The sequence below is a fragment of the Pongo abelii genome, chromosome 16, assembly GCF_028885655.2.
Source record: "Pongo abelii isolate AG06213 chromosome 16, NHGRI_mPonAbe1-v2.0_pri, whole genome shotgun sequence".
Taxonomy (NCBI): Eukaryota; Metazoa; Chordata; class Mammalia; order Primates; family Hominidae; genus Pongo; species Pongo abelii.
The window spans coordinates 67,149,944-67,177,544 of record NC_072001.2 but is presented as its reverse complement, the minus strand read 5'-3'; the positions used below and the strand labels follow the sequence as shown (position 1 = coordinate 67,177,544).

General features: G+C 41.1%; 2 protein-coding genes across 3 annotated transcripts in view; one reads left to right on the top strand and one right to left on the bottom strand.

Moving 5' to 3' along the window:
- Positions 1–27,118, bottom strand: part of SNX1 (sorting nexin 1) — a 41,963-nt gene extending 14,845 nt beyond the window's left edge. Inside the window, exons 1-4 of one of the 2 annotated variants that reach the window (XM_063716043.1) lie at positions 26,895–27,118; positions 10,747–10,858; positions 5,158–5,285; positions 4,551–4,617 (exon numbers count right to left, since the gene is read on the bottom strand). In XM_063716043.1, coding sequence (XP_063572113.1) covers positions 4,551–4,617; positions 5,158–5,285; positions 10,747–10,858; positions 26,895–27,053 — 466 coding nt within the window. In that variant the 5' untranslated portion in view covers positions 27,054–27,118. 2 annotated transcript variants of the gene reach the window in all.
- The window catches only part of PPIB (peptidylprolyl isomerase B), a 118,750-nt gene that overhangs the window by 39,166 nt on the left and 51,983 nt on the right, over positions 1–27,601 (top strand). The window lies entirely within an intron of this gene.

Here is a 27,601-nt window from a genome sequence, read left to right as displayed (position 1 = left end):
CTTGTTTCATCTCCAAGCTTTATATGCAATCTTAGAATCCAGTTCCTACTTTGCCTCAGGGCCTCTGTGGCACATAGCAAGCCCCCATGGATGCTGGCTGGGCCCCAGTTTGAGTTACACAAGAGAGTCAGCCCTCTGTTCCAAAGCCAGGCCAGGCTCCATTTATACCCTCCACAAAGCAGCACTGGATACTGACAATCCATCAGTTGTTACCATGCCAATATTTGGGCTGGTTACACACATCTGTCCAAAACCAAACAATTCTCTTGCTGTATAAAGCAGGAGGAGAAGGAAGCAACTGATATAAAAGGAAACAAGTAGTTCTACCCTAGGCTAGCTCTGGGCTCGATTTGCTCTTTCAGAAATAACGTCACAATCCCCTCCATTGGTGCTGGGGGGTACACTGACCTCTCTGATCTAGCATGTTCACCAAGAGCAAAGGGTCTGGCAGGAAGACACTTTGGCTGCCTAATGTCACACAAATCTCCCTTTCCTGGAGCAATTATTTTTGTGAAAAAGTCTTTGACTGTTAAATAATTTGGGATTCAAGCTATTGTTTTTCTCTGTGGTGATGTCCTGACCTAGACCACTTAAGGAGATAAAGATGCCATTGATACCCTGAGCACTGAAAAGACATGTTCTGGAATCCAAACAGACACAGCTCCAGTGCTGGACTATGGTGTTTGGGGTTGGTTTTGCTCCCTGCCTCCCCCACCCTTGATTCCTTCCCACATCAAACAGGAAAATCTAGGTCAACAGTTACCAGCTGCTTAAGCCCCTGAACTGGTTCTGGGGTGAGGGGTGAGGGGCCAAGGGAAGGAAGAGCAGGCAGTACTGGATCAGCAGCTCCACACATTACAACTTGGTTTCAATAAGATGGCTGGAAATGCCTGGTTTTTGAAAAATTTACCAAGAATTTGAAGATTACACAGGAATACAGGGCTTGTCTGCTATACTTCCCCAGCCTCTACCAAAAGGGTGTATATAAAACAGAAACCATAAGCTAAACTTTAGAAGTTATTTTATACTGATTACCAACTTTAGTTCTCTTCTAAACCACCTTACTAACATTACCCAATACTACTAAGGATGTTTACTACTGATAAAAGAAAAAAAAAAGAAATCTAAGTTTATTTTATAGAAGTAATATTCAAAATTTCATTCACAGCAGAATAGTTATGGTCAAATGTCCAAGAAGTCAATTCCATAATTTAGTGCCTGCAATTAAGAAAGTCTAAATGCAAACACAGAGAAAACAGAAAAGCAGGATCTTCAGATATTTTGTTTCTCAGCTGCTTTTACTTAGGCAATGTACATGAAAAGAGACATGCTGCATGTACATAGAGAGCACACAGATCTGCAAATGAGCTAGTAATACAAGGTTTTAAATTTACGTAAATTTCCAGAATAATTTCAGAGTTGAAGATAACATATGCAAATTACCAAGGCTCTAAAAAGCATATCCTGGTAAAAGTTAAATTCTAAATTATTTAGATGTGTGCAGGAACAAGAAGCACATGTTGAATAAACAGCCCACACAAACAGAATGTGTTGTTATAAAGATCAGGCCTTAAAAAAAAAAAAAAAAAAAAAAAAACATCAGGCCTTGAATATGAAAATATTTTAATTAGCTGGTTTCTTGGCATCAACATGACTAAGAATCTAGACTACAGTGCAAGGAGATGAAAACTTATCACCAAGAGTGATTTGTGTTTAAATGCATCTGATCCATGGGCTGTTTAAATTACTCTCTGTAATGGGATAAATTGTGTCCCCTTCAAAATAGGTACGTTTTACGTTCTAACTCCCAGTTCCTCAGAATGTGATCTTACAGGGTCTTTACCGATGTAATTGAGTTAAAATGAAGACATTAGGGTGGGCCCTACTCCATTCGGGTTGGTGTCCTTATTTGTTAAAGAGGGAATGTGTACACAGAGATAGACATGCATAGAGGGAAGGCAATGTGGAGACGCTTAGGAAGGATGCCACATGACAGCAAAGGCAGAGACTGAAGTGATGCATCGACAAGCCGAGGAAGGCCTGAGACTGCCAGAAGCTGGGAGAGAGGCATGAACAGTCCTTCCCTGGTGCCTTCACAGGGAGAGTGGCCTGCCGACACCAGGATTTGAGATTTCTGGCCTCCAAAACTGTGAGAAATTTCTGTTGTTTTAACCAGTTTGTGGTACTTTGCTACAGCAGCCTTAGGAAACCAGTATGTTCCCTCTCCTGGTTCAGACATCATGACTTATTACATTTTAAGAGAATAACTACCACTCATTCATCTTATTCCACCAAGGATTTAAAGCAGTGAATAACTAGCTTAAAATTAATGTGTTTATAGACTATCCATAAATATTAGAGAAGCAAGAGAGAATCTAGACATGTAATCCAAAGTCCTGGTCCAGGATCTATCATGGGCCACACTGTGCCCTAACAGGAAAGCTACTTCCTTTTTGGTCCTCAATTTCCTTTTCTGTCAGATGACAGAACTGTGTAAGATGCTCAAAAACATCCTACCAGTCCAACAGTCTGGGAAAAGTAAAACTCAACAGTTCAAATCAAAAAAAAAAATTTTTCTTTTTGAGACAGGATCTCACTCTGTTACCCAAGCTGGAGTGCAATAGTGTTACCTCAGCTCACTGCAGCCTTGACCTTCCAGCCTCAAGTGATCCTCCCACCTCGGTCTCCCAAGTACGTGGGACTACAGGCATGTACCGCCATGCCTCTGTAATTTTTTATTTTTTTGTAGAGACAGGGCTAATTTTTTACTTTTTGTAGAGTCATGGTCTTTCCATGTTGGGCAGGCTGGTCCTGAATTCCTGGGTTCGAGTGATCCTCCTGCCTTGGTCTTCCAAACTGCTGGGATTACACATGTGAGCCACTGCAGCTGGCCTAAAATCAATAGTTTAATGACAACCATTTTGGCCGGAGACCAGGTTAGGCAACATGGTGAAACCCTGTCTCTACAAAACATACAAAAAAATTAGCCAGGCATGGTGATGCACACCTGTAGTCCCAGCTACTCAGGAGGCTGAGGTGGAAGAATCACCTGAGCCTGGGGAGGTCGAGGCTGCAGTGAGCTGTGATCGTACCACTGCACTCCAGCCTGGGTGACAGAGTGAGACCCCATCTCAAAAAAAAAAAGACAACCATTTTGGCATAAAGTCTAACAAGTTCCTGTCCCTAGTTCCAAATAGACCAAGAGTTGAGAATTACATTTGTCCTCTTAACTGTATAAACACCACTCCTGTTTAGGAAGACAGGCTCTGTATAGCCTCTTCCGTAAGGGACTACAGCTAGAACAAGGAAAGATCAGGCCTATTGTTCTCCACTCAGCGATAACTCTTGCAAGCTTGGGAGAGGGGAAAGCCATCCTAAAAATCCAAGTCCAGACAAAGTTAAGTGTTATGCTTTTTGAAGATCTAACTTCAATTTTGAGTACAATTCAACTTGGATCCCACAGATAGACTTCCCCACCTCATAAGGTTATCAAAAGTATGTGTCTCAATGAGAGTTTCAAACTTCTTGAGGGAAAAAATAAGTTCAGTGTCCCTCAATTTTAGAACATGTATTTTTTAGGGTGCTTACATGGAATTTACTATCTCAAAAGACAGTAAAATGGTCTTATCAACTCTGAAGGAGAAGATAATGTGTTTTTTTTTTTTTTTTTTTTTTTTTTTTTAAGACACAGTCTTGCTCTGTTGCCCAGGATGGAGTGCAGTGGCATGATCTCAGGTCACTGCAGCCTCCACCTCCCAGGTTCAAGCAATTCTCTGGCCTCAGCCTCCTGAGTAGGTGAGATTATACGTGCACACCACCATGCCTGGCCAATTTTTGCATTTTTAGTATAGATGGGGTTTCACCATGCTGGCCTGGCTGAACTCCTGACCTCAAGTGATCTGCCTGCCTTGGCCTCCCAAAGTGCTGGGATTACAGGTGTGAGCCACCATGGCTGGCCTGTTGGGGTTTTTAAAAAGAGACTCTAGCTGGGTGCGGTGGCTCATGCCTGTAATCTCGGTGGTTTAAGAGGCTAAGGCAGGAGGATCACTTGAGGCCAGGAGTTTGAGACCAGCCTGGGCAACATAGCAAGACCCCATCTCTTAAAAAAAAATTAGTCGGCATGGTAGCAAGTGCCTGTAGTCCCAGCTACTTGGGCAGCTGGGGTGGCTGAGGTGGGAGGACTGCTTGAGTCCAGGAGCTGGAGGTGATAGTGAGCTATGATAGTGCTACTGTGCTCCATTCTGAGTGACAAAATGAGGCCTTGTCTCTAAAAAACAAAAAACCAAAAGAATAAAAATAAAAAGGGATTCTAGTAGTATTTGATGACTCTGATTTTTCTTCCTGAAGCCAAGAAAAGACTGACTAACACATTGAGTAACTGCAGTCTCTGGCTTTAGAAACATAGCGAGGGGTCTACTTTTACAGAAAAGATACTAATGAAGTACATCACATTGGCTAGTTCAACTCTGGGGGTAGCCATCCTGAAATTAGCTACCTATGCTTTCCACAGCCACATCCTAACATCACAAGGAGTCCTAAGAACCACTTACCTATTTTCTCAGGATCAGTTATACCGACTGTCAAATCAAATTGATCCTCCTGTTCTTCTTCCTCTAGCTTTTTCAAGAAAAGACAAATCATGAGAGTTGATATGAAAAAAAAGCTATCAATTTTACCCTGTAATAACCTTATACCAATCTAATAAAATCAAGATGTATCCTTCAGTGTTCAGCTTTTGTCCATTCCCAACAATCCCAATGAAACAACTCTCAAAATTTTAAATTAGGAGCCAGCTTACAAGTCTTTGTTACATGTATCCCCTTAAAATCTTATTTTGATGACAATGAATAACTGCCAGATTTAGAAAGACTTGCCTCTTGCAGACTAGGAAGGGAGTGAGGAGAAACTATACTCCTGAATATGGAAGCTTCACACACTAAGTATCTTTAGTAACCATTGAAAGCCTTTGTGCTCGGGGCAATAGATACTCTGCCCAAGAAAGACTCCTATATTGGATTCTGGTTGTCCATTAACCATAAAGATCTCCTTCAAGAGTCATAAATATTTTCTCAAGGTTCATACTCAACTACACTTCAGACTGGCAGTACACAGTCCTAAATATCTAAAAGCGATAAGACCAAGAGCACAGATTCTCACCTCCTCATAGGTTGGCTGGGGCTTTGAAGAATTTGTGGCTTCCTGTGGAGGAAGAGAAATGAGTGTTTTGGCTGGCATCTTCTTCTGATTATTTTGTGTGCTGTCCAAGGATAGCTCCACCGTGGCATCTAAAATGAAGTTGATATTTTAAAATGAAGGTCAGTAATGAGTCTTTGAAGGCTAAACTTGTATAGGCTAAGAACTTACAAGAACAATAGCAAGCACTCTCAATACATAGAGGCTCTTAGACTGAGAGTCATAAAATGTTTACAAGGAGAAAAGGAGAGGAAGGTAAGCGAAGTGTTCTTCTAGCACAGGCTTAGTAGAACCACCTCTACTTCTTTCCAAATACAACCACTTGGCTACCCTCTCCTACCTAGAATTTAGGCAAGAACCAAGGATAAGCAAAAAGACAACACAGCCAAAATAAATTTATCAATTTTATTTTTTTAAATTTTATTTATTTTTTAGACAGAGTCTCACTCTGTCACCCAGGTTGGAGTGCAGTGGCATGATCTGGGCTCACTGCAACCTCCACCTCGCAGGTTCAAGTGATTCTCCTGCCTCAGACTCCTGAATAGCTGGTACTACAGGTGCACACCACCACAGCCAGCTAATTTAGTTTGTCAGTTTTAATCTTAGGAGTATTCCTTTAGAACATTATACGAGCCCTATTTATTCTTGTTATAATTGTTTGTAAAAGGCTGGGCGTGGCGGCTCATGCTTGTAATCCTAGCACTTTGGGAGGCCAAGGTGGGCGGACTGCCTGAGCTCAGGAGTTTGAAACCAGCCTGGGCAACATGGCGAAACCACGTCACTACTAAAAATACAAAAAAAACAGTAGCCGGGTGTGGTGGCCTGAGCCTGTAGTCCTAGCTACCGGCTAGGACTCCAATTCTCCTGAGGCAGGAGAATTGTTTGAACTGGGGAGGCAGAGGTTGCAGTGGGCCGAGATCGCGCCACTGCACTTCAGCCTGGGCGACAGAGGGAGACTCCGTCTCCAAAAAAAAAAAATTGTTTGTAAAAGAAGTTCAGATGTTTGCTTTACACAGCAATATGATAGAAGAGGCAGGCATACCGACAGGAAAAAAAAAAAAATGATGTCAAAGGAAGTGTCAGGAAAACTATAAGCTAGAAAAAAATGGAGCCAAGATACAAGCACAGTAACATTTGGGAAAGGGCACTTTTCCACACACCTGATGACAGCACTGTTATTTTGTCATGGTTTAAGAATTTTTCCTAATGGTTTAGATCTCCTTGTAAGGGTTAAATTATACTTACTATATGCTATCCAATTTGCGAAAAAAGACATGTAATATCTGAAAATCTTTCTACTCAAAACAGTTTAAAAAACAGTGCTTAAGGGCTGCCTTTGTCTATCTGGGGAGAACTCAGTTGAAGAGAACGACTCATTCCCTCAGTGTTCCAGAGAAGGGACTTTAAAAATAGCATTATGTACCATTTTTAGGCATTAAAATTTTTTATGCAAATAAAAAGAATGCACTTTCAACTTGGAGCAATGGAACTAGATGCTCTAAGCCTAAACAGTCCAAACTTTTTTTCTTTTTTAGTAACAGAAAACATAAATATCAATTTGGGTTTGGTCTGATCAGTAAGTATTCTATTTTAATCTTAGGAAATTCAAAGAATGCTGTTTCTTCTTCTTTTTCATTTGGGGCTAAACGAAACCAGAGATGATGGTTTATGCATATATGCCTATAGCATAATCAAGTCCCAGATCAGTATTCTAATCATTAAATGTGAATCAAGTCTGCAAACAGGGTTGCCACACTGTTAGAAATGAAATCTGATCCCTATCAGGACAGCGAGAAAGGTGGTAACATAATCTGACTCTGGGGTGGGAGTATAAAACGAACAAGCAAAAAAGTACAGTTGACCCTTGAACAACACAGGTTTGAACCGCATGGGTCCATTTATACATGAATTTTCCTCTGTCTCTGCCACCCTGAGGCAGCAAGACCAACCCCTCCTCTGCCTCAGCCTACTTACTCAATGTGAGGATGCAAGAATGAAAACCTTTATGATGAACCACTTCCATTTAATGAAAGGTAAATATATTTCCCTTCCTATGGTTTTCTTAATAACTTTCTTTTCTCTAGCTTACTTTATTGTAGAATACAGTATATAATACATGTAACATACAAAAGACATGTTAATTGATTATCTTATCAGTAAGGCTTCCAGTCAACAGTAGGCTATTAGAAAAGTTTTGGGGAAGTTATAAACAAATTTTTGACTGCACCTGCATTGTTCAAGGACTAACTATACATATAATGAACATGTTAGGATATTAGGAGTCTCTGAAACAAGCAACCAGTTGAAGTATGTGTAGGATATTCACATCATGCAGGTCCCACACAAACAATTCAGTTAACAAACATGTTTGGAAATGAAACAGGAAGTATCACTCATCTAAAATATTTGGCCCTTTAGAATGCTACTAAAAACCTTTTGCCAGCTTGGGCAACATGACAAAATCCTGTCTCTACAAAAAATAAAAAACAAACATGCAAATATTAACAGGCGTGGTCGTGCCCACCTGTGGTCCTAGCTACTCAGAAGGTTGAGGTGGGAAGATCACTTGAGCCTGGGAGGTCGGGGCTGCAGTGAGCCATGACCACACCACTGCACTCCAGCCTGGGCAACAGAGTGAGAACCTGTCTCCAAAAAAAAAAAAAAAAAAAAAAAAAAAAAGCCTTTTGAAGAGCTGTGCATCTTCTACTGAAATTCGTGTGATAAAGATGCCAAACTTTTATTAAAACATGCTTTTCTCTTTGAACTCCTGTTAAGAGTACTGGAAAAGCATTCAGGCTCCATGAGAGACTCTGATCATCACTGGATTTATTATTTAAAAATGAAATCAGAACATTTAAGTGTCCACAGTCAAATATCTAAAACAACTGAGAAGCTACTGAAGTCCTAAACTAAATGTCTCATTGTAGACATTCCATTCTAGAGATATCTTATGTTCCTTTCTTAGAAGTGAGGCAGGTACTGGCTACTTAAAAAACTAGTAGGGGAATGAAGTAAATCAGAATCCTCACTATGAACAAATATGACCCTAATAAAGATCTACATGTTCATGTGTATAAAACCCAATCACTGGGTAACTATCACACTAAACTGTCAGGTCAGATCTTCTTATAATGAAAGATCATATAAATATTAAGGTCCCAAAGATAGAAAATTCACTTTATTTTCAATCTGCCATATAACCAAAGACAATTCATTATTTGCCTTCATATCACTTCTCCTCCAGAAATTTATTTTTATTTTTTAATAGAGATGACATTTTGCTATGTTGCCCAGGCTGGTCTTAAATCCTGGGCTCAAGGAATCTTCCCACCTTGGCTTCCCAAAGTGCTGGAATTACAGGCCTGAGCCACCGTGCCTGGCCTCCTCCAGAAATTTTATCCAAAAAACAATCAGTATCAGAATAAATACTGTATATTTAAATTTCAGGGATGAAGGGAAGTGGAAAATCTCAATTTTTCTATTCCTTCTTCTAATCTCTTCTTTCCTTGTATGTCTTTTAAATTTCCTACCAAGGTTCTAACGTAAGAGTCGTCCCAAAATCTTATCCTCCACCCTCGTCTTTCTCCCTCCTCACCATTCATTCTTTTGAGGATCTCGTTCACATGGAAGTTTCAACTACCACCTCTAGAAAGATGATTCCCATATGTCCAGCTCTTGTCTTTCCTCAGGTAGGAAAGAAAAGTTCAAGTCACCTCCTGGGTATTTCCCTTTGCATTTCAAATTTAAAGTCTCTAAAACCAAAGCTAACTTTTTTTCCAAAGCCAGTTTCTTCTTTAGAATGGGGTTCTATAATGATACCATTTTCTTCTCAACCCTTGGACTTGAAACCTTTTGACTTTGTCTTCAATCCCCACTTTTTTTTGATACCCATTATATTCAATCACTAAAATCAGATTTTGTTGATTTCTCTTTTGAAAAGTTTTCACCTTTCCTTTCCTGCTTTTATTACCTTATGTTCAGTCTTTGCTATTTCATTCTTGAACTAGTTTGTGATTGCCTTCTAAAAATTATCTGGTCTCTGCCCACTGCAACTAATTTAAAATAATTCCAATTCCACTAGGTCAGTCTTCCTAAAACATTACTTTGCCCATACCACATTCCTTACACAAAGCTGCCAATGGCTTTTAATTGGCATTAAGATGAAAATCCAGACTCGAATTATTAATGTCTAAGGTCCTCCCAAATCCGTTTCCAAACTACATTTCCAGCCTTATCTTCCATGACTTCTCCAAGAACGTCCTGCTGTGGTCCACCAACCTTACTGACTGCCGCTCAAACATACCTTATACTTCCTGCCCAACCATGGGGCCCTTTTCCTTTTCTCCTGCATAAATCCTGCTTCTTCCAAGATCACTTTCTCTCTCTCTCTCTCTCCTCTCTCTCTCCTCTCTCTTTCTTTATTTTAAGATGGAGTCTTGCTCTGTCACCCAGGCTGCAGTGTAGTAGCACAATCTCAGCTCACTGCAACCTCCACCTCCAGGGTTTAAGCAATTCTCCTGCCTCAGCCTCCTGAGTAGCTGGGAGCACAAGTGTGCACCATGGAACCCAGCTAATTTTTTATATTTTTAGTAGAGATGGGGTTTCACTATGTTGGCCAGGCTGGTCTCAAACTCCTGACCTCAAGTGATCCACCCACCCTGACCACCCAAAGTGCTGGGATTACGGGTGTGAGCCACTGTGCCTGGCCCAAGATCACTTTAGACAGGGTTTCTTCAACAATAGCACTACTGACATTTTGGGCTAAACAATTCCTTGTTGTGAGGGCCTGTCCTGTGTATAGACTGCTTAGCAGCATCCATGGCCTCTACCCACTAGATAACAGTAGTACTCCCAGCTGTGACAACCAAAAATGTCTCCAACCATTTCCAAATGTCTTCTGGGGGGCAAAAGCACCCCCTCTGTTGAGAACAGTGAAGCACCCCTCAACAAAGAATTATCCAGCCCAAAATGTTAATAGTGCCAAGGTTGAGAAACTGTCCTATACTAGTGTTTTTCAAACTGGAGGTTACAGCTTGTTGGTGGATTGTGAAATCAATTCAATGTGTTAAAAAAGGAAACAATAGAAAGTTTCAGGCTGTATTAGAAGTAGTAAGGGCAAGACATTTAATGAAACTTTTGTTTCTGTTTTGTAGCAGTATGCACATTTTTGGATTATGACACCAAATGCATTTCTTACTCCTAGTCTTGGTCACACAAGGCTACAGGCACTGCTTTAGTCACTGGTCTCACACTCCTCTGAGCTCCTGTGACTTAGTATTTCTATCATTCCTCCAGCTGCACTTCTGTTATTGTTTAACAGTTTAATTCACCTTCTTAAACAATTGTGTATTTATATCTTACTCCCTAAATCTGAAAGAATCTTGATGGCAGGGCCTGTATTTCATGTACTTTGGAATCCTCCACAAAAGTACTTTACATAAAGTTATGTTCCCAATACATTTTTTTTTTTTTTTTTTTGGTTTTAACTTTAACTCAGCAACTTAACAAAGCCATTTAGGAGGTTCCTAGAGTAACTTTTGAGTCCAAACTTGCCTGCAAAGAGATCCTGTGGCTCTTGGTCTTGTTCTTCATGGATCCCATTTTCTTTGGAGCCATTGTTGATGGGAAGAAGGGATGTAGCTCTCTTTGGAGACTGGTGTTTACTCTGAAAACAAAGAGACACTCTGAATAAAACATTACCATGAAAAACAAACCCAACTTGCCTAGAAAGTAACTTTTAATGCCTCCCTCAGTTGCCACCAGTCAGCCAGTTCAATAAGCAGCAAATCGTTATTAGTAAAGTAAGTGCTGCCCAAGGCATGACAGAGCAAAAATAAGTCCATACATTTTAGGGTTAACTTCTAACAGCATAGCCTCGCTCAAATGCCCTACCCCAAAGCACATGATACCAACATGGGTATGTGTACATACAGATAATCTTCAAAAGAACATGTCCAAATGTATTTCTCTTTCTCAGTTGATGACCTTTATTCTTTCAAATGCTGACTGTGCACATTCTAGTGACCAGGATACTACACTGGAGTCCAGAACTCAAGCTCTGACCCATGCTTACTTTGTAGCCTCAGCTAAACTGTTAACTGAAGCCCTGTTGTGTGGATATTACTGACCCATCTGACACGCAAAGGAAGGTATAACACTATGTTCTAATGCTGTTAAAAGTAAAATGTATCTTTTCATCCTTAACTCATGCAAATACAATTTTCAGTAACAGCCTGTGTCAAGCTAGGAGAATAAAAACTAATCATGCTTAGCCTAGTGAGCACATGGTGAAAATACAGTCAGTCCATAGCCTTTATTCAAAGCTCAGTGATCAGCCGCAAACAAGGGTGGGGTGGGTCCCCAGACCGGTACGAGAGTGAACAAAGCTGGATTGTGCAGAACATGAACTGAAAGTTGAGAATCTGGCTTCAAAAGCCATGGTATGATATTTCAGTGTTTTGAAGTCAGACCCTAAGGGCAAATCAGTTAAAAGACCTGGCTTAAGGAACCTTTTATGACACATTTCCTTAACAAATCTGAGGGAATTTGTTTCTTGGAGACAGACCTTTTCTGACCCAACAGAACGAAGTGAAACGACAATCTATTTGGGTACTCTAAATTTGCAAATAGCTTCATCTAAATATTGGGGACAGATTTCAGAAAAGAAATTGTTAGCAGGTCCGAAGGTAGTGAGTTATCTCAATTGACTGTTCACAGTCAGTTACAGATCAAAACCCTTGTTTGATATTTCCCCACTTCTCACTACTGCACTTGACTAGTCTTAAAAAATATTTTTTGAAGAAAAAAGAACAAGAAAAGAAACATACCAATATTTAGACTTATATGAGCAAACAATCTTTCTACTGGAACTATTCCCTGCTAATGAAGTTTCATGAACACTTAGTTGTACAGCTTAAATGTTATTCCAAGTCTGTTAGAGACAGTGGTCCTGTCCTCTAGCTGCTTTAACAATCTTAAAAACAAAACTAAAAAATCACTGCAGAAAGACAGAGACAGGATAAATACAAAAGCAGCATTTCCCTTTTGCTTCACACATCACCAATAACCAACCACCTTCTTCCACAACTACTTCCTTCCTACACTCTTGTACAGTACATTGATCTCATATGAAGCCACCTGATTTCATTCACTTCCTACTGACACCAGTCATCTCCAAATGGAGATCTATGAGAGATTAAAATCCAGTATACATTAAGGATACATGTATACAAATGTAATTTACTAGTAGCTCACAGGGGAGACTAAAACAACAGAAAAGGCATAGGTTAGAATTTAGCCATTTAAAAAATGCCTAGAAGGACCCATTCCTGTGATATAAAGATGAATAAAGCCAACTTTCCATTTCTGATCCACCACTTAACTTGGAAGGTTAATGACTAAGAACATTTTCCGGAGCAGTGTTAGAACAGTAGTCTATCTTTCCCTCAAGAGATAGACCCACACGAATGGGATACTGCAGTGAAAACTAGAGTACTAATACCTCTCTTCCTCCACCTAACTTTTTTCAAAAGCCCAAACTGTGGCCACGTGTGGTGGCTCACACCTATAATCCCACCACTTTGGGAGGCCAAGGTGGGAGGATTGCTTAAGCCCAGGAGTTGGGAGACCAGCCTCAGCAACACAGTGAGGCCCTGTCTCTAGAAAAAAATTTTTTAAAAAGTAGCCTGGCCTGATGGTGTGCACCTGTAGCCCCAGCTACTCTGGAGGCTGAGGTGGGAGGATCACTTGAGCCCAGGAGGTCGAGGTTGCAGTGAGCCATGATCACACCACTACACTCCAGCCTGGGTGACAGAGCAAAACCCTGTCTCAAAAACAAAACAAACCCAAACTGTGATTAAAACAGACTTATGTTCCCTTAGTAAGCTAGATAACAACCACCTGTGAGAACAGAAAACTGCTCTCAGATATCCTCTGGGACTCCATTCCAAAAATCACACATGGCTGAGTTCTAAGAGAGCTGAAGATAGACATGACCATACTTACTATCCTAATTTTTTTCTGTAGTTCTCTTACAAAATTAATCTTCTACCTATGTAAAACTCTGTATCCTGTTTTTTCCCCTCTACTGCCTGAGCATTTTCTCATGTCATTAAAAAGTATACAAAAATCCCACTTTTAGTTACTGAACTCTCCATTATATGGATATATGACATAATCATTCCCCTAATGCTGGACAGTTTCCAGGTTCCACCAAATACTACTGTGAGACCCATCCTATATATAAATCCACATCTGATTATTTTCTTGGGATAGATTCTTAAGTAGAATTATGGTATCAAAGGCTCTGCTAAGCTCCCTTCCAGAAAGACCAACAATTTACATTCCCCCAGAAGTGTATGAGTGCGGCATCCACAGCAACACTAAGCATTCTTTTAAAAAATCTTTGTGCTGGGTGCAGTTGCTCACATCTGTAATCCTAGCATTTTGGGAGGCAGAGGTGGGCAGATAACCTTTGGGAGGCAGAGGTGCCTACATAACCTGAGGTCAGGAGTTTGAGACCAGCCTGGCCAACATGGTGAAACCCTGTCTCTACTAAAAATACAAAAATTACCCAGGTGTGTTGGCAGGTACCTGTAATCCCAGCTACTTGGGACGTTGAGGCAGGGATAATTGCTTGAACCCAGGAGGCAGAGGCAGAGGTTGCAGTGAGCTATCGAGCCACTGCACTCCAGCCTGGACGACAGAGCGAGACTCTGTCTCAAAAAAAAAAAAAAAAAAAAATCTTTGCCAGGTTGAGTAGCAAAAATTTCTTTCCACTCACTTGCTGGTCATTTGAACCTGTGACTTGTCTTTATGTTCTTCACCTATTTTTCTATGCTAAGCTGGCATTACTTAGGTATGCATTTTTCTTTTTCTTTCTTTAATTGTGCAGTGGCGTGGTCTTGGCTCACTGCAACCTCTGTTACCCGGGTTCAAGCAATCTCGTGCCTCAGCCTCCCAAGTAGCTGGGACTACAGGCGCGTGCCACCACACCCAACTAACTTTTCTGCATTCTTAGTAGAGACGGGGTTTCATCATGTCGGCCAGGCTAGTCTGAAACTCCTAACCTCAAGTGATCTGCCCACCATGGCCTCCCAAAGTGCTGGGATTACAGACATGAGCCACTGCGCCCACCCTAGGTCTGCATTTTTCTTACACAAAAGTATGTTAACCCTTTCTCTCGCATATTTTACAGTACCCCTCCCCAACTTTCTCTTTTGATTTTTTTTTTTTTTTTTTTGAGATGGAATCTCACTCTGTCGCCTAGCCTGGAATGCAATGGCGCGATCTCGGCTCACTGCAACCTCTACCTCTGAGGTTCAAGCAATTCTCCTTCCTCAGCCTCCTGAGTAGCTGGGATTATGGGCACCCACCACCACGCCTGGCTCATTTTTGTATTATTAGTGGAGACGGGGTTTCATCATGTTGGCCAGGCTGGTCTCGAACTCCTGACCTGAGGTCATCTGTCCACCTCAGCCTCCCAAAGTGCTGGGATTACAGGTGTGAGCCACTGTGCCCAACTCTTTTGATATTTTATTTTTGTCCTTATCAAATTTATTTCCAGCACTGGAAAAATTAAGTTTTTTTAGGCTGAAGAGTACCTTGCACACAGTTGGCCTTTGAGGCATAATAACATTATCAAGTTTTACTTAAAATCAGATTTTTAAAAAAACTGAGCAGAACCACTTTTAAAGAAGAAATGGACTCACGTTCATGGTATCCTATATTCACATGCAGCAGTTAAAAGAAAACAAGTCTTCCATGAGATTTGAGTCCATAGTAATAGCACGTTATCAAAATACAAAGCCACCTGGACATTATAAAACACTTCATATGCTATGTCTAAGATTAAGGCTGATTTTTATTAGTATTATTATAGAAAGCTAATTTTAAATCAACAGTTAAAATTTTATAAAAAATTTACTGTGGGGGAAGGGGAAAACACACTGATTACATTCAATGGCAAAACCAATACTAAAAATAAGCATTGCTTTATAACCTTTTTTTTTTTGAGATGGAGTCTTACTCTATTACCCAGGCTGGAGTGCAGTGGCACTATCTTGGCTCACTGCAAGCTCCACCTCCCAGGTTCATGCCATTCTCCTGCCTCAGCCTCCCGAGTAGCTGGGACTACAGGCGCCCACCACTACGCCCGGCTAATTTTTTGTATTTTTAGTAGAGACAGGGTTTCACTGTGTTAGCCAGGATGGTCTTGATCTCCTGACCTCCTGATCCGCCCACCTCGGCTTCCCAAAGTGCTGGGATTACAGGCGTGAGCTACCGCGCCTGGCCAATAACTCATATTTTTAAAAAACTCCTTAGCAGTCAGTAAGTCACATAACTATTCACCTGTGTGAAAGGGGCTAAATTTCTAGGCAAGAAACTATTCTCTGTGATGAAAATACTGTTTGTGACACAGTAAATAACGCCAAAGAACTGCCCTTGCTTTTTTTTTTTTTTTTTTTCTTTTCGCAGCTAAAATCCTAGCTGGGATATCCAACACTTGCTTACTCCCTTTGGCTGTTAATTCTAGCCAGTGGTTCTACTGATCAGCCTGTTTAAGAGTTCAACTGTTTCTGTTTATAATTAAAAGAGCATACAGACAGACCAATACTAATTCGCAGAGAGGTACTAGAAAGGTGTGCCAGAAAGAGCACTTTTGTTAAGAGCAGGTATTTCTCCACAATTACCAGCCTCAAGCCATTCTAGGCCACTAGCACAATTTTCGTAGCTCAGAGAAGGACAGACATGGGCTTGCTGCCCCTCAGAGCTGACGCAGCCATTCGCTACTTTAAGTACTGCTGTGATTCTGGGCAACTTCCCTTTAGGTTGTCCAGTTGTGATTCTTCCTCATGTTGCTTAACTACTCTTTGCTCCACACAGAACCCTTACATTACAGTCAAAGGATCTCAAAAGCGTAGGTACTGTTAAAACTCAACTGTATTTAGAGGTCAAATCCAAATTAAATGGTAAGGTAACATGGTTCTTGGAGGATAAGATAACTCATTTTTTGAGGGAAAATTAGTGTACTTTATAGTAAGGCAAGATAGAGCTAAGGAGTTGTGTGATCACACTAATGTAACAGGACAAGGACAATTAGGAGTAAATCTATCCCAGGAGCTATACCCAGATCATAAACAGGCAGCCATGGAGTCTTTAAAAATTACCCTGGAAGAACTTAGCATGAAATAATGTTGGTTTTGCCACCTTTACTTCTAGGGAGAAATGAGTGAGGCGGGACAGCCTATTAGTTTTTATTGCTGCTGCAACAAATCATCACAAATTTAACAGTTTAAACAACGCAAATTATCTTACAGTTCTGAAAAAGTCCAATGGGTTTTGCTGGGCTAAAATCAAGGTGTCAGTAGGGCTGTGTTCCTTTCTGGAGGTTCTAGGAAAGAATCTGTTTCCTTGCCCTTTCTGGCTTCTAGGGTTCTTTGCCTCATGGCCCACTTCTTCCATCTTCAAAGCCAGCAACGTTGCATCTCTTTGCGCCTCTTCCATATCGTCTTTCATAGCCTGTCTTACATTTTTAAGGATCCTTGTGATTACACTGTCCCGCCCAGATAATCCAGGATAACTTCCATATCTTAAGGTCTGCTGATTAGCAATCTTAATTCCATCTTCAACCTTAACTCCCCTTGCCACATAACCTAACATACTCACTGGTTGTAGGATTAAGATTGGACTTCTTTGGGAAAAGGAAGGGGGGTATTTTTCAGCCTACAGCAGACAGTGACTCCTCTCCCACCACGTTTCAAAACTGGCACGGATGCACTAAAAGTATTTGTGCTTGGGAGAATGGACATTCAATGTCCATTGGATTTCAGAATAGGGTGTATCTAACTCTACAAACTAGAGTTTAACTCCATAGCTTAAGGAGTTAAACTAGGGGTTCTTATCTTGGGGTCCATTAGCCACATACTTCAGGGGGTAATCTATGAACTTGGATGGGAATAAAATTATTATAATTTCATTTTCATTAACCTTGAACTGAAACTTGGCATTTACATTAATCATAAAGATAGGCAACAAACCATAATAGTAATAGAAGTACCTGAGACTGTAACTGATATTAGATATTTTATGAGATTATGGTTTTTATAGATCTCAAAGTCTCATTTATGCTCATCTCTATTTAAGTATGTTATTAATGTAAAATCATTTTAATGTATTAAAACTGAATTTCAATATAATTGGTTTCCTTCACAATTTAATGTATTTTATTTTATACATTTAAAAACATTATTCTGGGGATGTGTCCACAGGCTTTACTAGCCTGCCAATTGGCCCACAGCACAAAAAAGGTAAAGAACTTCTGAGATACAGAGTAGAGGGACTAATGAAAATGGAAAAGGGAGAGCTGGAAGGATGGAGAAAATAGCATGAAGCTGACCACTGAGCTAGTTAAGGAAAATCATGAGCAAGGCCATTAGAGACCTCATGAGACCCCAAATTTAGCCTCAGACATTCTACTGAATTCTCTGGTTTAATTTCCCAACTAAACTTTTTGAGTCTCAACCTAACAAAACTTAGAAAGGGACCAGAAAACCACAGAAGAATCACAGTATTAATGGGTGGATTATCTTCTAAATTGAAAAAGCAAACCCAGTTCAAATCTGCTCTGAAAGCAGAATGAAGCTCCAGCTGTCCACGTGACGAAGCAAAAGAATAAGCCAGAAAAAGCTGAGTAACAGCTTTTCCTGGAGATGAGATATTTATGGCTACTTGCTCTAGTAACTATCAACTACTCATGATTTATTTATGTCAAAAGTTACTTGAGCGCTGAGAAGCTTGAGAACCAAGGAACAGATAACAGATTTTTTTTTTCTTTTCTCCAATCCAACCTAATGAACTACAAATGGCCAAGTTGTCAGAGTGGCCTTACCACCTAAGTAAACAATGGGTTGGCAACCCCTTACAAAAACCAGAAGTCTGACGGTAACCTTTATTGTTTCTCTCATAAGCCCCAAACCCTAATTTTTTTTTTTTTTTTGAGACAGAGTCTCACTGTATCCCCCAGGCTGGAGTGCAGTGGTGCAACCTCCACTTCGCGGGTTCAAGCGATTCTCATGCCTCAGCCGCCTGAGTAGCTGGGATTACAGGCATGCATCACCACACCTGGCTAATTTTTGTATTTTTAGTAGAGACAGGGTTTCGCCATGTTAGCCAGGCTGGTCTCGAACTCCTGACCTCAAGTGATCCACCCACCTCGGCCTCCCAAAGTGCTGGGATCACAGACGTGAGCCACAGCGCCCGGCCTATTAGCCATCTTTAAAAGTCTTCTCCCTGGGCCAGATGCGGTGGCTCATGCCTGTAATCCCAGCACTTTGGGAGACTGAGGCGGGTGGATCATGAGGTCAGGAGATTGAGACCATCCTGGCTAACACGGTGAAACCCCGTCTCTACTAAAAATACAAAAGAAGTAGCCGGGCATGGTGGCGGGTGCCTGTAGTCCCAGCTACTCGGGAGGCTGAGGCAGGAGAATGGCATGAACCCGGGAGGCAGAGCTTGCAGTGAGCCGAAATCATGCCACTGCACTCCAGCCTGGGCGACAGAGCGAGACTCTGTCTCAAAAAAAAAAAAAAAAAAAAAATTCTTCTCCCTTTACTCCAAAACTAGTGTTTTATAATTACTTTTATTAGCCTTTCTTCCATAATTCTGAAAGCTAAGTTAAATGCTAGTACAATACAATGATCAAGAAATTAATGAGTTTATGTACTTCAGGGAAATCTAAACTTGTGAGAAGTAAAACTTTACTATTTGAGCTGAGCACTAAAATGAGTCTTTGCATATACCTATCACTTTTTTCAAGAATATATTTACCATAAGGTAGAACTTCAACTTCTGATCATTTGACCAGATGTGACCACTTGATGTAATGTTAACTCCAAAAACAAGTGTTTGAGGCAATATCCCTGTAGAAAACACTACACACTAGAATTTTTACCAATATTAGCTGTAAATGACTAAACTAGTAACTAAACAAACTAAGTGATATACCTTTGTTTAAAGATACTGTTATATAGATTCACTTTCAAAAGTCTGATTAAGACCAGAGAAGGGCTAATATCAAGAAACTTAATGAGGATGTGTTATATCTTTGGGAACAACCACCATGCATGTATCACAGAACAGAGAATTAAAGCATTAGCCAGATTAACCATCAATTTTCTTATGGCTTTTAATAAAACTACCGAACTCTGTAAACACTCAGAGAAATAAACTGTTTATAGTTAACAATCTTTCCATAAAGCATAAACAAAAATACCAAGCCCGAACAGTTTTATAGGTGAGTACCACCAATTTTTAAGAAACAGATCATTCCAATGGTATAAACATTCTTGAAAGAATAGGAAAAGAAAGTACCATATAATCTTAATTCCCCAAACCATACAATTTTCATGAGAAAGAAACTACAGGTTTATCTTACAAACATAGATGTAAAAGAATATATAATAGCAATCCAAACCCAGCAATGTATTAAAAAAGACAATATATTATTAAAAATACAAAAAACAACAAATGCTGGCAAGGATATGGAGAAAGGGGAACACTCATACACTGTGGGTGGGAATGCGAAGTAGCACAGCCATTATGGAAAACAGTATGGAGATTACTAAAAGAACTAAAAATATAACTACCGTAGCATCCAGCAACCCCACTACTCGGTATGTATCCAAAAGAAAGGAAATATATCAAAGTATATATATTTCTTCTGCATGCCCATGTTTATTCCAGCACACTATTCACAACAGTCAATACATGGAATCAACCTAAATGTCCATGAATGGATGAATGGATAAAGAATATGTGGTGTAGGCCAGGTATGGTGGCTCACACCTGTAATCCCAACACTTTGGGAGGCCAAGGAGTGCGCATCACTTGAGCCCAGGAGTTTGAGACCAGCCTGGGCAACGTGGCAAAACCCCGTCTCTACAAAAAATACAAAAATTAGCTGGGCATGGTGGCATGCACCTGTAGCCCCAGCTACTTGGGAGGCTATGATGGGAGGATCACTGGAGCACAGGAGGTCAAGGGAAGTGGGCCATGATTGCGCCATTGCACTCCCGCCTGGGAGACAGAGCAAGACCCTGTGTCAAAAAAAAAAAAAAAAAAAAAGAATGTGTGGTATATATACAAAACGGACTATTATTCAGGCATAAAAAAGAATGAACTCCTGTTTTTTAGAGCAACATGGATGGAACTGGAGGTCATTATGTTAAGTGAAAGAAGTCAGGCACACAAAGACAAATGTCAAGTGTTCTCACTCATCTGTGGGAGCCAAAAACATGGATCTCATGGAGGTAGAGGGTACAAATGGTGATTCCCAGAAGCTGAGAAGGGAAGGCAGGGCAGGATGAGGAGAAGTTGGTTAATGGGTACAAAAATACAGTTAGAAGGAATAAGTTCTAGTATTTGATAGAAGGAAGATTATAGTTAGCAATAATTTATCGTATATTTCAAAAGAGCTAGAAGAATTCTAACGTTCTCAACAAAAAGATAAATGTTTGAGGTGATGAATATCCCAAATTCCTTGATTTGGTCATTATACTTTGTATACAGGTATCAAAATACCATGTGTATCCCAAAAATATGTACAACTATATCAATAAAAAATACAAAAAAGACAATATACCATAACCATGTTGAGTCCACTCCAGTAAAGCAGCTCACCATATAACAGATTTAAGACAGAAACCCCATGACCAAGGGATGTCAAAAAATAATAAAATTCAACAGATATTTTAAAATTCTTATCAAAACAGCAATAGAAGGAAACTTTTAAAAAAACTTGGTATCTACAAAAAATCTTCAACAAGCATCATTCTTTAAATTTTTTTTCTTTTTATGTTTAGTTGACAATTGTACATGTTTATGGGATTCTGAGTGATATTTCAATATATGCATACAATGTGCAATGATCAAATCAGGATAATTAGTATATCCAGCATCTCAAACATTTATCATTTCTTTGTGCCGTAAACATTCAAAATCCTCTCTTTCAGAAAGCTTTTTGAAAATATACAATAAATATAGTTAACCACATTCACTCTACAGTGCTGCAGAACAAGAGAGCTCATTCCTCCTATCTAGCTGTAATTTGGTATCTGTTACCAGAGGTTGGTTAGGATTCAAAATTAAACAGGTTTTAAAAAGCTGAGGTGGGACCATAAAATGGTGCAACTACCATGGAAAGCAGTATGGAGGTTCTTCAAACAATTGAAAATAGAACTACCACAAGATCCAGGAATCCTACTTCTGGATATATATCCAAAAGAATTAAAATCAGGATTTTGAGGAGATGTTTGCACACTCATGTTGACATCAGCACTATTTACAATTGCCAAGAGGAGAAAGCAAACCCAAATGTCCACTGGCAGATAAATAAAATGTGCTATATACATTCAATGCAATACTATTCAGCCTTAAAAAAGAAGAAAATCTTGTCACATGTTATAACATGGATGAACCTTGAGGACACTGTGCTAAGTAAAATAAGCCAGTCACAAAACAAATACCGTTTGACTCCAACTTATATGAGGTATCAAAAATAGACAAATCGACAGAAACAAAGTTAGAATGGTGATTGATTACCAGGGACTGTGGGAGCTGTTTAATAAGTATAGAGTTTCAGATTTGCAAAATGAGGAAGTTTTGGATCTCTGTTTCACAACAATGTGAATATACTCAGCGTACTAAACTATACACTTAAAAATGATTAAGATGGTAAATTTTGTTATGTGAATTTTACCCCAATTTTTTCAACAAGATTTTTTTTGGGCCAAGCGTGGTGACTCACGCATATAATTCTAGCACTTTGGGAGGCCAAGGTAGGAGGATCACTTGAGCCCAGTAGTCAAGAGACCAGTCTGGGCAACATAGGGAGACCCCCATCTCTACAAAAAAATAAATAAATGAAAAATTAGCTGGGCATGGTGGCACACGCTACTCAGGAGGCTGAGGTGAGAGGATCACTTAGCCCAAGAGGTAGAGGCTGCAGTGAGCCATGATCGTGCCACTGCACTCTAGCCTGGGAGACAGACAGAAACCTTGTATTTATTTATCAACAAACAAATAAAAAGCTTTTGCCTCCTCTCGCAAGGCGTTATAGTGATCACAGATTTAGGAGTAGTTTCTGAAAAGACCATGTCCTTTCCTGCCTAAATGCTAATACATAACTTATATAACTCTCTAAACTATTTGTAGTTTTAAAGCAATGACTTCACATTTATTTCAGTAATTTTTTTGAGTCTCTTTTTTTTTTTTGAGATGGAGTTTTGCTCTGTTACCCAGGCTGGAGGGCCCTGGCATGATCTCGGCTCACAGCAACCTTCAACTCCGGGGTTCAAGCCAAGTGATTCTCTTGCCTCAGCCTCCCCAGCAGCTGGGATTACAGGCGCGTGCCACCACGCCCGGCTAATTTTTGTGTTTTTAGTAGAAACAGGGTTTCACCATGTTGGCCAGGCTGGTCTAGAACTCCTGACCCTGTGATCCGCCCGCCTCGGCCTGTCAAAATGCTGGGATTACAAGCATGAGCCACTGCGCCTGGCCAAGTCTCTCCCATTTAAGTAACTGGTTTACAGATTCTGAGATGCATGTCTAAGGCTGCTCTTTCAAGTATAAATTAAACCACATTTTAATTACTGAACTAACAAAGCCTCTTGGGCGGTAAAGGAGAGCAGATGGGATGATTAACAGCAGCAGCTGTTGTATCAATGCCCAGGAAATTACGGGCATACCATAAATTAGTTTTAACTTTACATGCCTCAACTTCAAAATTCTTCAATGCTCCTCTCTGTCTCCAACATGAAACAAAATAAAAGATGAAGATTAACTTAAATTAGTAAAATGCTATTGAAGTCGGTCGGGCATGGTGGCTCATGCCTGTAATCCCAGCACTTTGGGATACCAAGGCGGGCAGATCCCTTGAGGTCAGGAGTTCCTGACCAGCCTGGCCAACATGGTAAAACCCCATCTCTACTAAAAATACAAAAATTGGCCAGGCATGGTAGTACGTGCCTGTAATCCCAGCTACTCAGGAGGCTGAGGCAGGAGAATCGCTTGAACCCAGGAGGCAGAGGCTGCAGTGAGCTGAGATCGTGCCACTGCACTCCAGCCTGAACAAAAAGAGTGAGACTATGTCTCAAAAAAATGAAGTCATTAAGTGTCTATTTGACGGCTTTTAGCTAATCAAATAAATATTACTAGTTTTGTTGTTGTTTTGAGATGGGGTTTCACTTTTTCACCCAGGCTAGAGTACAGTGGTGCAATCCTGGCTCACTACAGCCTCAAGCTCCTGGGCTCAAGTGATCCTCCCACCTCAGCTTTACAAGTATGTGGGACTACAGGCTTATGCCACCATGCCAGGCTAATAATAGTTTTGACTTTGATCAACTATATTACCCATTTTTAAGGTTAACTTTTCTAATCCATTATTAGATTTTGTGGGTTTTTTTAGAGTAATTCCAGTTTACAAAATGCTCACCAACAAATACAGCTCATGCCCTCAAAAAGTAAGCACTCTTTAAATGTTTATTATGGAGGGAACTTTCTAAGCACTTTACAGGCATTTTAATTTAATCTTCACAATAGTGGTGGAGGTAAATACTAGTATTATTCACTTTTTACAGGTCAGGAAACTGTAGAGAGTAATTAAGTACCATGTCCAGGGATAAGCTAGCCAGCCATAGAGCCTAGATTTAAATCAGACTTCAAAGCCCACACTCTTAATTACTTAATTCTTCGATGTTGTTCTTTAAAATACCACAAGTGCTGCAATCCTCTATCTTCTTTGGCTCACAACTAAAGCATTTATTGGATTATAATTTTGTTCTTTATGGCTATTTAACAAGACAGTTAAACTAGCGAGCTATCTTGGGGTCTTGGCATCCTGAAGATTAACATCAAGATGGGCAGCTTGAAAAATGGCTTATAGGTGGCATTTTAGTTTCCTTAGCAACTCAATTTTCCTAGATCATATCTAAATAAAAATAATTATGCTTTCTGCAGTAGAACAAGGTCATTCTGACCTCCTCAACTCCCTTTTAGCTGGAAATTAGGCAAAGGATTTTTACAGTCTTACAAAAAAGAGGTATTGATAACTCCATAAAGTATGGTAAGATGAATCAAACTGAAGCCTCCTACATTTCTTTTTTAAATTTCTACTTTTTTTTTTTTTTTGAGAGAGAGTCTTGCTCTGTCACCTAGGCTGGAGCACAGTGGCACAATCTCGGCTCCCTGCAACCTCTGCCTCCCGAGTTCAAGTGATTCTTGTGCCTCAGCCTCCCTAGCTGGGATTACAGGCACGTGCCACCATGCCCGGATAATTTTTGTATTTTTAGTAGAGATGGGGTTTTGCCATGTTGGCCAGCCTGGTCTCGAACTCCTGGCCTCAAGTGATCCTCCTGCCTCGGCCTCCCAAAGTGCTGGGATTACAGGCATGAGCCATGGCACTCGGCCACTGCTTTAGGTAACTCTAGAAAATAACTCCTCACCCTTCCAGTTTCCTTTTTGGAAAATAAATCAACATTTGCCTATGTGACCAATCACTTTCAGTGTCAGAGTTTCTGTTTTCATATTCTCAGTCTGCACATCGTTCCAGCAGTTACCAACAGTAGCTGTCTTCCATGACTTATAGAAGAATTACTAAAGGAACAGACTAAATATTTATTTTAAATAACATACAGAAAGACTAAATTAGCGGCAAGAATTATTATTTCTCAGGCATGCACCTGCAATCCCAGCTACTTAGGAGGAAGGGAGGATCCATTGAGCCCTTAAGTTCAAGACAAGCCTGGGCAACACAGGGAGACTATGTCTCTAAAAACAAACAAAAATTGTTTCCTGTTTTATGACAATCACAAAGACTTATTATTTCTCAGAATAACAGACTTCATTTGACAGTTTTAGTTGTTATATTAGAATTATCAAGCACCTTATGAGCTGAGATTATGGACTCAACTTCTGAATACAGGACAGGGAAAATCTGACATAAATGAGGAAAGCCTCAAACTTTTTCAGACCACATGTTGCATAAAGAATTTATAGCTGTTTTATTTAGTTGGTTACACACTGAGTAGCTACTACGAAGAGAACCATTATGCCAAATAGATAAATTCACAGACCCAGCATTGAATTTTACAGCCTGGAACAACCTATACCAAGTGGTATGAGTAAATATTCCCATAAAACAGCTCAAAACATCTCTACTGGTTCCATAACTGATTACTGATTTCCACATTACAAAGATTAGTTTTTTCTAATACCTAACTCTTATTAGAGACCCGGATATTTATTACTGAGGCAGGAGAATAGGGTCGGGAGGCAGGGAACTTAAGGGCAATTCATGCTGAATCAAGGAAAAACACCAAGTTTTGGGGGCAGGGAATCTGAGGTCAATTTATGTTAACTTTCTAAAAGAGAAAACACCAAGGTCTGGGGGCAAGGAATCTAAGGCCAATTCATGCTGACTTCCCAAAGCTGAATTCCCAAGAGGAACCCCCTGTGTTTGGGGGCAGGGAACCTAAGGCCAATTAAGGCCAACTTCCTAAAGCTAAACCAAAAGGAAAAAACCCATCTCCCCACGCCCGAGTGGCAAAGGATTACTATCCCTGCAACCCTCCCCATCCACCACGTCTCACATGGAAAGGGAGAGTGCCTTAGACTGGCCGCAGGCCAAGCAGGGACCATCCGTTCATCTGTACAGGATGCCAATTCACCTTGGCCTTTAATTAGCCACAGACCAAATCCTTCATCCAGATAAGGGGTAACCCATAGGAACCATAAAAGGAGCACTTAAAACCCAGAAAACTTTGTAAGTGGGCTCTTGAGCCCCTTGCTCCGGCCCACTCACACCCTGTGGGGTGCTTTCTCGCTTTAATAAATTCCTGCTTTCGCTGCTTCGTTTGTGTTTTATTCCTTTGTTACTTTGTGCGTTTTGTCCAATTATTTGTTCAAAATGCCAAGAACCTCGACAACTTAAACTCAAGGGCCTCCTACCGGTAACATTACGGGAAACACCATTTCCTCCTCACATTTCAGATTTGCTCCCAGTGAGGTACTTGGGCACTTGAACACATCCCTTTAAAAAGGAGAAAGCTTTCTGATCTATGTAGTGATTTATCTGGCAGTGCCTTCTCTCCACCAGCCTCTGGCCTGATTTTTCTAGAGATCAGAAGAATCAACATAACTTTTGTAAACTAAGATCCAGAAAGGGCCTTTGGTTATTATCGGTAAATGCTGAGCTAAAGAAAGAACTGGTGGGCGGGTCACCACCCCAGGCTACTCTACATAACGCTATTCATCTTAGAAGCAGTAAGACGGGGGAAAGGTCTGCATCCCATTCGCTTATTGGGTCCTACATAATCTGCCTTGGCAGGACACGACCTGCAAAATAACCCCGTGGATCCGTGGAGTGTCACTACACTGCAGGGTCAAAGGACGGCGTCGGCGGTTCTCGGCTGTTAGGGACCTAGCCGACGAAGGCACCACAACCCTCATTCTTTACTCTTCCCGCCTGGGGGCCGGGAAGCCAAGCCCTACCACTCTGAGCACATCCAGGGTCCCCAGGCCCGGACTGCTGACACCGAGGCAAGGTCTCACCGGGCCCACTCTGCCCAACCTCTCCGATTCTCGCTTAGCCTCTCTTCCCTTTCGGGGTGCCCTCCCGCCTGCTACCCCGAGGGGTGCAAACTCACGACCACCGCGGCGCCGGTGAAAATGTCCTCCCCCTCGGTGTCGCTGTCCCCAGCCTCGGGTTCTGATCCCCCGGCCGCCCCCTCGGACTCCGGCTCCAGGCCGGGGAAGGGCGGAGGGAGTCTCTCCGAAGCGCTACAGCCACCACCACCCGACGCCATCTTCCTCCACCCGCGGCGGAAGCCGCAACAACAACTTTATCGAGAGATAGCGCCGTGAGCAAAGCGATCCAACGGTGCGAGGAGTGGGAGGGCCGCAAGGGACCCCGTGGGATCCGAGGGGCGGAGGCGTAGGGGCGGGGCCTAGGCGCTGGGGGCGGGGCGGCACCCGGCCAGCTGAGGCTGCCCAGCAAATCCGAGGCCTGGTTCGCGATGCTGAGATATTTACGAGTGGGGCCAAAGGGGCAGAAAAGTAGGAGTTAGGGACTGCTCAGGTTCCTAGGGCCCTTTGTGCTCTGGATAGCTTTATCCTAAACAGGCTTCTAAGAGTTCGTCTGAATGAAGGAGTGTGACTAAAATGTTTGAAAACCTCTACATGCCATCTACCCATGCCAAGCACAATGCCCTCACAGAGAGTCAATAAATATTTCGATTGAGATATCTGCACAAGACTAGAAGAAAGCTTCACCACTTATTCCTTGAGCAACATTCAGTTAATTCATTAAGAAATACAGATATTGAGCATCTACTGTATGCCTGGCATCTTGCTG